This window comes from Geospiza fortis, unplaced genomic scaffold (genome assembly GCF_000277835.1).
Source record: "Geospiza fortis unplaced genomic scaffold, GeoFor_1.0 scaffold162, whole genome shotgun sequence".
Classification (NCBI taxonomy): Eukaryota; Metazoa; Chordata; class Aves; order Passeriformes; family Thraupidae; genus Geospiza; species Geospiza fortis.
The window spans coordinates 3,223,007-3,234,585 of NW_005054316.1; the positions used below are offsets into that span (position 1 = coordinate 3,223,007).

General features: G+C 41.9%; 1 protein-coding gene across 1 annotated transcript; it reads right to left on the reverse strand.

The window, feature by feature from the left end:
- Positions 1-5,692: 5,692 nt before the first annotated feature.
- IL22RA2 (interleukin 22 receptor subunit alpha 2) lies at positions 5,693-11,579 on the reverse strand. The gene is made up of 6 exons (XM_005420084.2): positions 11,312-11,579; positions 10,144-10,294; positions 9,156-9,334; positions 7,695-7,864; positions 7,081-7,259; positions 5,693-5,975 (listed from the first exon to the last, which is right to left on the reverse strand). The coding sequence occupies exons 1-5, from the start codon at positions 11,373-11,375 to the stop codon at positions 7,104-7,106; spliced, it is 720 nt and encodes a 239-aa protein (XP_005420141.1). The 5' UTR covers positions 11,376-11,579; the 3' UTR covers positions 5,693-5,975; positions 7,081-7,103.

The window sequence follows — 11,579 nt, forward strand, 5'->3', positions numbered from 1 at the left end:
CAAATTTAAAAGTGATCATCCAAATATAAATGTAATTATTCAAAGGCAAAGAGAAGGTCCTTGGCACTAGAAATGCTACTGTGCCCAAGGTACCCTGCAACTCCAGTGTATATATCAGCATCATCTCATCTGTATTTCATCCCCATAACCAGATTTCTTAATGTAATCCTACAAAACAAATACACATGACTTCAGGGTACAGCTTATACCTGGTAAATATCCTATTACTACATTACAGCAGTATTTCAGTGACTGGAGTAGAGCTTCAGTCACCCAAGCACAGATGTTGTGTGGGTGACTTCAGCTGCCACCCCCAGGACATGGGGATCTCATGCAGATCCCTCACTGTATCTGCCAACCACACAGGAATTTCTCTCTCTGGCTTTAGAAATCTTCTCTGTAATGGCTTGTCTCCCTCTAAGGTTGCTGCTGAAATAGCTGAAATGGTCTCTCTGATCAGAGCACATCTATGTTGTGTCCTTATAGGTATATCTTCTCCTTGACTATGGACACATGAAGTTTTTGCTCCATACAAGTATGAGTCTCCTTTTTAAAGGTAGAAACTGCTTAATGTCTGTGTTATTCATCAAATTACTTTGCTTCTATTTTGTAGACTTGTTGAAATACACATTTTTGCTCTAATTCTGCTTCCCAGCCCCTCTCTAGGTGCACTTTGTGTTCTTTTCTGTCTTTTCCAGCAGTTTCTTCTTCAGGTTTGTGTCTCTGAGTCTCATTCCACTCAGGACGTGATTTCACAGACCCTCTGGAAATGTTTAAGTTTGATTTAATACACACAAAAGCTATTGTTTATATTTTTGTTGATACATTTTAAGAGCTTTATTCTTCCAAATATAAGAATTTATATTAAGAAGTTAGCCTAGAAATAAGACCTTAGCCCTTATAACAAACATGGTCTTGTCAGCTATTCGACAAACCCAGTGTCACCTAACAAGTAATGTTAAAAAATATTCCTCTGTTGTAAAAAATGAGAAACGGGAGCTTTCTTGGAAAATTGTATGATTTGTGATTTCTTACACCCCAAAAAGAAAAAAAAAGTATTAGAAAGACTGAAATAAATACATTAAATTAATAACAATTTTCCTGGTGCTCTTTTGTGGGTATAACAATTAGCACAATGGCTCTTCATTGCCATCCTGTTCCTGTGCTTAAAAGTAAGGACATTTCCGAAGAGTCTGGTCCTCAGTGTGATACTCCTGGGCTGCATTTTTTCATTATTAAGGATATTTAGGCAACTGAGCATCAGGGCCTCAATGCATTAGAAAAGAGCAAAATGTTTAAAATTTTAAAACTGTTTTCAGTATTTACCTCAGATCATGGAACTTTTTCAGGTATTTCTTCCCTTGTAAGCATTGGGGCTCAAGCTTCCTGTTTTCCCCCTCCCAAGCCAAAATTCTGGTCGCAATGACTCCTTTAACTGGGTTTTCAGTGGAATAAACACATAACACAATAAAACAACCAGTGACTTCATAATTTGGGGAATTACGTTTAAAAGGGTTTCTTTTCCTTTGGAAACCTTTTATAAAATATTCTGAAAACAAGTTGCAAAGGAGACTGTAACTTTCCTGATCATGAACACCAGTGTCATTTGTTTGCCTTTCCTTCTCTCCAAAAAGTACCCTTGTTTTGTGTCCTGTGTCCTTTGTCACAAACTACTATTCAGGAGTTTGAGATTTCTTTTTGGTTTTTTTTTTTTTTTACAGACAGGTTTTACAGATTAGTATCCTTGTAGCAAACATTGGAATCCAGAGAACAGAGAAATCCCCACCCATTATGATTAATTCCCTGCAGTCTGTAATACTTACTAATGTCTAACAGATCTGTGGCAAAAGCCAAATGTCATTTCACAACAGAACCCCACCCTGGGCCACAAAGTGGTTCTCAGCTGAGATCAAGCCATGCAAGTGTGTAAGCCCCAGGTCCACATCTGATTAAAGCAGATACATGGGAGGTGTGATGGGACTGGCCAGATGCTGCACCATATGATAAACACCAAGGACCATGGCATCCTATAAAACTGGCCATTTATATGGTACAGCTGGCTATGCATAATCTTCTCCTAATTTATAAGGCTGGAGCATCTGGTTCATTGCTGTTGCTCTATCAGCTTTTCTGGAGGCCTGTTCTTGAATTTCTGGTAGCTGAATATTGCTCTTCTGAGTGCCAGTGGAATGGGAAGTTAAATCCATTTATAGCAGGAGATCAGCTCTTATTCTCTCTGGCAGATCAGATATGTTCAAGCAAAGTCATGAAAGACAGAAGGGTAGGCCCTTGTTGGATGGGTTCCACTTCACACCAAAATCCACAGCTGCAAACTCTAAAAGAATAAGGTCTGTTTCTCATTGGCAGGACCCTCAGCTGAGGCCATTGTGACAGGCTGTGGCTGTCACTGCAGACATCCCTCAGCAATGTGGCCCATGAGAGTTCACAGAATTGGTCTCAACTCCTCCTTTTTTACTGCTTGATCTTTCCCTCCCAGTACCATGGCCCTAGAAGTCAGCATTTCTCTCTTTCCTGAAACAGAAGCTGGCACTTGGCACTTGGTTAGAAAATACCTATTGTGTAAGTGACTAAAAAAACAAGAGACAAGTGTTCTCAGCTGGGTCCTGAAAACTTTTTGCAAGAAGGAGCCAAGCCAACAATGTGAAAGCATCCTGAACTGAATGGTGTGCACATGCACAGCCCCCTGTGCAGCTGTGTGCCCGCCTGGGCAGGTCCAGAGGTGTGGACCCACAGCAGATGGTTTGCTTGTGCCCAGGAGGAGAAAGAGAAAGGAGGGCTAGAACTCACGCTTCCAGGTATTTCCAAACTGACTTGTCAGCAGGGAAGTCCCAGTTACAGTCAAGAGAACTCTTTCTCCATTCCACCCTTGTGGAGTTGTAAACAGCAGTGCAGCATGCAGTCTAAGGGACAATAAGTTGGTTTTTGAAGTTACAACATTACCAAGTCTATCTAGAAGCTGTGAGTGCAGATCACTCGACATTGGGGGAGAAAAAATACAGCACCAGTCTTTCTATCAAACCCTTCCCCAGTAAAATTACATGTCAGAACAGCACTGAAAGAAAATTTGCATTTCAAATGGAAAGGAAAAATATGCTTTTGCAGAACATCATGGGGTTGGCAGTAATAAATCATGATACTGTCAGAATGGAAGTGAGTTCCTGCAACTCTTGCACTGCTTTCTGTAAGCCTGTGTTGTTGCTGAGGAAGTGAAATCTGGTTAGCCCACAACTTAGCACACGACTGTGCAAGACTTCTTCAGATCTTTTATTGCTTTTCCCAGCATTCATGCTGCACATTTTTCATCATTTTATCAAATTGAAAAAATTTCAGATTTCAACTGTCTTCATAGAACCCTAGCATGGCAGCTGCTGTATTTCTAGCTAGCTCTGAATGCTTCAGGTACTCCTATGGCTCTGCCTCTTCTCTTCTCTCTCTCTCTTTTTTTTTTTAATGTTTTCTATAAAACAGTTTTATCTTCTGCATCTGACACAGGTGCAGTATCTGGAATTGTCAGACTCTGTTCTTTGATAAAGCTTTATCTTTGTGTAATGACAGCAACATGAGCTGCCCCAGGGAAGTAAATGAATTTCAGAAAGAACTTCAATTACTACAGATACTGTTTTCAGGCTGTTGTAACCACTGCTGAAATACAAGATAGACTATTTCTTAATTGTTTGCCTGGACAGTTTTTCTGGACAGTGCAAGACAGGCATCAGGATCTCACACTTGTCTTGGCACCACGTGTTGCACAGAGATTTAAAGGCTTGCTTCTCAAAAAAATCTTACCTAAGTGAAGATACTGTGGGGTATGAGTGGACAAAGCAACTAGAAGAATTGAGAAAGGAGCAAAAAGGGAAATGGGGTGAAAGAAACCTGTGGTTTTATGGACTAGATGTGTGGAAGTGGCTGGATGTCTGCAAACCTAGTTGTTCAAAGATATCATGTATTATAATCAGGTGGTGGAAATATATATTATGTAACAACCTCTTTCATTCTGTTAAAGGCAAGAGTGACCAGCATTAACTTCCTTAAACACAGCCTCTTCCCAAATGCTACTGCCAGCATCCTGAAGCAGCTCTGAGCTGTGACGCCTCCAGGAGAGGTGCTAGTGCCACACCATGAAAAATGCTTGGAATTTGGCTTCAGAGAATTCAATGTCTGTTACTTAAACTGAATTGACCCACCTTTGTGTACGTGAATTAAAGGAAAAGTGGACAGTGGATAATGTAGCTGGGACCTCCATTTTTCCCGAGGCTTTCTTTGCCCTTTTGTGTCTGGGCCACTCTCACCTCCTCTCATTTAGTTTGCAATTACAGGACATAGTTAAGTACTAAGATTCTCATTACTTACCGACCTTGCAGATATGTAAAAGCTATTTCACCTCTCCCTCCTGGAGTGGCTTAATTAGTTGCTACCCAGATCTTGCCCAAGCAATTTTTCCCTTGTATGATTAAGGGCTAAAATCATTAGAAATCTCAGGTAATGGTCAGCATTCAGTCACCATTAACTGTGAAATGGCTAAAATAGAGGTCACAGAATTCTTAGGTCTGAAGGGGACCTCTGGACAACATTAAGTCCATCCCCCCTGTCCACGCAGGGCTACCTAGAGGTGACACAGGAACGTGTCCAAGTGAGTTAAATGTCTCCAGAGAGGAAAACTCCATGACCTCCCTGGGCAGCCTGTTCCAGTGCTCTGCCACCCTCAGTGTAAGGAAGCTTTCCCTCCTGTTGAGGTGAAAGTTCTTGTATTTTATTGCCCATCCTGTCATTGGGCACCACTGAAAACAATCTGGTACCATCCTCTTGGCACCCACCTTTCAGATATTTACATGCATTAATGAGATCCCTTCTGTGTTCTCTCCTCTAAACTATCAGACTCAACTCCTTCAGATGTTTCTTACAAAAGACATGCTCCAGAGCCCTCATCATCTTTGTAGTTCCCCACTGGACCTTCTCCAGTCACATCTTGTCTTGTACTGAGGAGCCCAGAAGTGGACTCAGCACTCCAGATGTGGCCTCACAAGGACCCTGACAGAGGGTCAGGGCCATCTCCCTTGACCTGCTGGCCACACTCTTCCCAATGCACCCCAGGATACCACTGGCCCTGCTGGCCACAAGGGCAGTGCCAGCTCATGGGCATCCCCCAAGACTCCCAGGTTCTTCTCTGCCAAGCTGCTGTCCAGGAGGTCAGCCTCCAGCCTGTGCTGCTACTTGGAGTTATTCCTCCCCATCTGCAGGGCCCTACACTTGGCCTTGTTGAACCTCATTAAGTTTTTCTCCACCCAATTTTCCAGCCTAACAAGGTCCCAGTGAATGACAGCACAGCCTTCTGGTTTATCAGCCACTCCCCACAGTTCTGTTTCATCAGCAAACTTGCTGAGGGTCTCTTTCCTTTAACTGTCTTTCACTGAATGGAAGAGAGGATCTTTCCTGGTTTAGTTCACACTCATTCCTGGCTAATCACATCCTGGTTTCACTGCCAGAAATATTATGTTGAGGGTCCTATGAAGACACTCTGAGCACGGAATTACTCCTGTATTGCACATTTCTTATTTTAAAGGAAGGACACTTTTTTCATTTTCATTTGTAATTATTGTAGAAAACATAAAAACATATTTATTTTATAGATAGTATTTTAATTTCAAGACCTAAAATACAAAACCCCTAGAAGCAATTTAAGGACATTTCCACAAAGACTTTTTTCATGGTTTCATTTTTATATTACAAGTCTGTCATTTTTGAAAATGCAAATATATATCATCATAAATTGTTATATGGGACATACAAAGACTCCTTGACCTTCATGTAGCATAAAAGGATTGTGATCAAATAATCAAATAATTTAATGCAGCAAAGGGTAGTTTAGAAAGTATCCAAGTATGTATTCCAGACATAGACAGCAGATCTTGATTTACAGCTGGACCTGTGATGCAAGGCATCTTCTGCCATTATCCCTGTAATGGGGAAGAGAAAGAGAATTGCTGCTGGCACGTGCATTTAAGCTGGGTGGGATTAAACTGAACTGACATTCAATACATGCCATTCACCTGCGTCTGTCCTGTCCCTCTGCAAGTTGTTTGGAAGTCCAGCTCTAACCTGAGTTTCCAGCTCTTTACAGTACAGGGCAAGCAAGGAAAAAATGCAGAAAAGTCCTCTAGAAAGTGACTCCCTCCTTAGCCTAAACCCACTGACCAAAACTCAAGAGACATCAATGATATGTATCATATTATGAAGCAGAAGAAAGGAGAACTTCTATGGTTTTAGGGTACAGAACTGAGAACAGAAGCCCAGGTTAAAACTGACACTTTTCCAGTTTTCCTCTGTTACCCCAAATCTGAGCTTGCTAAGGCCAATTCCAATGAAGTAAAGTTTGGGTTAGGTCTTTGTACTCTCTGTGCCTTTGTACCTGCAAGGCAGGATTGATAGCAAATCTTTTGGCTGGGCATGTGACATGTGACAATAGCCTAGTGATTGATGTAAGTAAAAAAAACAGATTTTTCAGATCAGCTAGTGGAGATAATTCTTGCATTTTGGCCCATGGGAACTCATGACATTTGATAACTGATTTCTTTTTAAAAACACTACACTGAAGAATGTCCATGAAAAGGGGACAGGCTCATTTTAATTATTCCATCAGATCAATTCCTGAGAAGAAAGGGCTGGTAGTGCTTGCAGGAGAATTGCATGTTAATAAAGTTGGAGGTCACTCATTTTTCTAGTTAATTATTACTTGGCAGAAAAGTATTTATGAAAGCCATGCTATGTATAACTATTTAACTATACTATGTACAGCTGTTTAAAGGAAGGGAAGAAGCGGATATTTCTGAGGACAGTGCCAGCATGCAAATAATTATCTATCCCATCCTATCTAATGATCTTGGCCTTATCATTCTTACCTGGTGTGCATCTGAGGTTTTGTAAGTATTCCAGCTAATACTGTCATGTGGGATAGCAGTTTCTATGACACACTTTTTTCTCTACTTTTGGAGAGTATCTGCCTTTGGTGAGGGGATAGATCTTGACTTCCAGAGTCACCTCCAGTTTCAGACAGTGACTTACCTGCGTCAGAGGTGCCAGCCCTGTCACTGCAGCACGGTACATTGCCTGCTGCTGTAGGCACTGCTGTGGTCCAGCGCTGGCATGTACATTTTAGCCACGATGCAGTAGCTGACTCCAGGCCTCAAATCTTCTATTTTAATAACCTTTTCTTTCCCTTCATACACCAGGACCCTGTGTTGCTTCATACAGAGTGGAGAAAGAAGAGCCAGTCAAGCATATTCCCCTAGCAAGTGTATCTGTGAGTAAAGTTTGATGAGGACAGAGGATGCAGAACAGCACATGAACTTACACAAACTCAACAGCATTAATAATTTATTTATGCTTTTTAAAGAAAATTGCCCCCCCCCCCAAATTCTTCTCTTGTACCAATTTTTTAAAGTAGGTCATAGATTATGAAGTATGAAGTTGATGGAAAATAATACAGGGAGGAATTACAAATCAATTCAATCAAATTCAATTCCTGAAAAATAAGCCTACTTTGTTTTCAAACACTTGCACAGTTATTGCTGCTCTCACAATCCCAGAAGACTGTTTCACCAGCAAAACAAATACAGTGTGCCCACACTTTTCTGGCTATTCAATGGTAAGGGGTTCATATCTGAATATACTCTTACCTCATCTAGCAAGTTGTTAATTATGAAGACTTGATACAGCAGATCATAATAATTTGTCATTGGTATTTTGCTGCCTCTCTTCCTTCTATAAGGAGAACGTGGAGCCTGGAGCTTTACTGTTATGGATTTGTTGCTATGAACCACAGTGACCATTGGAGGTCCTATCATAGCTATGGAAAAAAACCCAAAGCTATAAACACAATTATAGGTTATGAATAATATTTCCAAGAATGCAATTTGAATCTGTTCAACAAACGCTCATGTTACCAACAATGTATTATGCTGTATTTACTCCTCAAGTGACACTTTGTAAATTCTTACTTCTTGGTGTTCATTGGGTTTGGTTATTGTTATTTTGGAGGGGACATTTCCTGTGTTTGTAAATCTATCTTTGAGCCAAACTTTTTGAAATCCCTTAGAGCTGATGTTGCTATGTGCTGACTGGTCAAGAAAAATTCCAAAATTGCCCTGATTTTCTTTTTTCCCTCGTATTTGTCTTTGTGCTTTCTGCACAAAACATCCACTTAAAACATTTCAGCTGTGCCAAGGATGCAGTTCACATCATCACTTTCAAATATTTTGCAATTGGCTTGGATAAACACAGCTAAGGCTTGAAGGCAGTGCCTGCATACATGTGTGTGCAGCACCAGCAGTGTGGGGACACGGGCAGCTGCTGCCACACAAATCTCTCCAGGAGAAGGAGGTGGCACAGGGCAAGATGTTCTGGTTTTGCTGCAAGGTACTTCTTTATGTCAAAGCTTGTGGTTTCATCTGTGCAGGAGGCTCAAAGTGGTTTGCACTTTGGGGCTGTGGGGTGACCCACGCTGACAATTTGATTTTGCGTTGGCCAGTGAGGGAAAACAGGCTAATTCATGGTGAACTTACTGGTAGGTAGACTGCTACTGCTCAGTGTTTGGGCAGTCCTCCATGCCTAACATACTGTGGCACTGTAATGAGTGCTAACCAAAAGCTTTGCACATGTCCTTTCTATGTCCTTTCCTGCAGTCAGGATAACACAGAAATGTGAGAAGAATAGTGGCCACACACCATGCAGCTCTGTTCCCTCTTCTCCCCCTGAAGAAATTTGTCTTGAGTCCTGTCTTTCCAGCTGCTCCAAAAATGCCTTAAAATTATGTGTGTACTTCCATGCCCAGAGGAAGAGCTTGAATTAAAGGGATTTTTTGATCTTCTAATTGCTGGTAAAGGGCTATTTAGCCATAATCACTTCTGGCATAACACTTCACCTGAGAGCTATGGCTATTTAGCCATAATCACTTGCCTTTCAAGAGTGTGGAGAATTACTCTGGCATAACACTTCACCTGAGAGCTATTGACTCACTTTACATGCAGCTTTGTGGCTGGAAAAGGATTACCCATGTTTGCAAGTTATGAGCAGATATGATGCCTTCCATGCCATGGGAGACCAAATTCCTTCCAGGGGACATGTGTGTTTGCACTTACTTTCTCGCCAAGGAGTGAATCTGCAGCTGAGGCTCCAGCTGGAATAGACACCAGCCAGGGCTGCTCTCACTCTGCTGTAGTAAGGCTCCTGGATGTCAGAGGTCTCATGTGTTAGGTCACAGACATGGCTTGAAATCCCCCAGCACTCGTCTTTGTTTTGCCATGTGCTCTGCCCATACCTATGGAGAAAGAGGAGGAAGGATGTAAACTTTAGGGATCACTGCCTGTGTCCATGCAGATTCTCAGCCATCTGTTTTCCTCGTGTGACACTGACAAGCATCCTGCCATGGAAATTAACTGCCTTCAATTTGATAACAGGGAAGGTTGATTTCATGGGTGTTTGGGAGCTACAGGTTTCTGTCTTTTCTGAAAGAAATCTAAAGCAGAGACAGGGTCACCAGCCCTGTCAGGAGCCACGTCTTAGCTGCCCCATGGGAGAGGTGGGCAGCTTTGGCTCAGCCAGTGTGTTCACTGATGGGCAGATTGCTGGATTTCACTAAACTGTTCCTCAAGGGCAATAATCATTTCAGGCACTCACCAGCATGCCAGGGATGGGAGCAGACCCTGGAGACCAGCCCCTAATGTTGCCTCAATCTTTCCATGCAAGGCACCCTGAGACAGTGCTGTGGGCAAGGTAGGCCACTGAAATACCTTTAATGTTCTATTACAGAATAACTTGACCTACCTAGACCTGCTTGAGGCAGGTGGTTGGACCCAGTGGCTTTCAGAGGTCCCGTGAAAACTACATTTTTCTTCAAATCCCTGGTGCAATGAGGGTGCAGAGCATAGTGCTGGAGGTGCTTACTCCTTGCCTGCCTCGTGCTGCTTGACTACTCCTTATGGGATTGGTAAGTGCAGAAACAACTGAGAGCTGGCAGCCAAGCAGGACATGGCTGTTGCCCAGGAATGAGAACCTCCTGCCACCTGAGAAATCATTTTATCCCCAGCAGGGCTGAGCCCCAGCCCAGTGGGAGGCACTGGTACTTACACTTTATACTGCACAAAGTAGAGCGCATCTCTGGCCTCTCTGGCCCACCCAGGCTGCCAATGCAAAGTGGTGTTGAAATTTAACGAATGGAACTCTACCTTCTGTGGCTTAATCGAATCTTGCAGGTCTTGGTTTCCCAAAACTAAAAGTGCTGCAGATAAGAAGGAATGATAACATAAGGTGTTTGTCACAGACACACTCCTCCATACTGGAATCAGAGGGTATTGCTACAGACCATCTTGCTTCATGACTAGCAGACCACAGGGAAATTAAATCTCCTGGATTTCACATTCAAAACTTTCCAAGTCACGAAGTCAAGCAGTTACAAAAGAAACACATTTAGAACTATGAAAGGAATACTTTTATGTGGTCTGAGTGTTTGAGGTGGGGTTTTTTGCTGTTTGTTTTGGGTTTGTTTGTTCATTCATTGTCATTTTGTTTTTATTTTTCTTTTTTTTTTCTTTTTTGTTGGTTTATTGGTATATTTTTCCTTAGTGAGTTTGCTGCTGTGAAAGATGCCCCATGATCATCCCAGGAAACAAACCCTTCAGATCTCTTCACAGAGTCTGAAGTGAGCATCCCCATCAATACTTAAAAATCAAGTGCTAGTGCTCTTTCCCACTTTACTCCACAACTCAGCTTTAACCTGAAGAGATTATAGCTCTTTTAACTGTTACCACAGTCATGTTTACCAGCTCCTGCCTAGTAAAAAATTTCCACCTGAAATTCACTTCTTTTCCTGTCTGTACCACTGGAAAGGCTGTCTGACAGTTTTCATCATCTCTTTTCAAACTGCTATATGATTTATAACAGATTCAGTTAACAACCTCTCTGAATCATTCAAACCCTAATATTTTTGTGCGTTTTGCAACCCAGATGACAGCAGCTTTTACCCTGGCATAGCACAGAATCAGATAAGACTTGTACTGGCTGAACTAAAACTGGTAATACAGCCATGAAAAAATCTAATGGACAACATGTTCATTTTATCTGCATTTCAGAACCTGGAATGATAAAATAACAAACTAATTTGAAAGTGACTAGCTTTTGAAACCCACCAAAAGATACAGAGATTTCTTGACTCATCCAAAAAATTCAACAACAATCCTTGTCCTCCCACCCCCCCTTCCCTTCCCATACAGGAAAAGAGCAAAAAGCCCTTACTTACAAGCTGTCTCATCCTGAAGCAGGTGCATCAGTAAGCAGAGGAAGGAAAGCATGATCCTCCTCATGCTTAGGAGAGTAGTTCCATGACTGAAAAACACCTCTCTTCCTCTTGGGCATGTCCTATGAGGAAGTAATTGTTAAGCACTCCAGAGTTCCCCTTATTTTCAGTGGTTTCCAAATTCCCCGGTTTGGCTTTGGTTTAATTTAGCTGCAAAACATATGAGTAGCTCTAAATTAAACATGAGCAATTGTTCTTTCTTGGCAGCTGT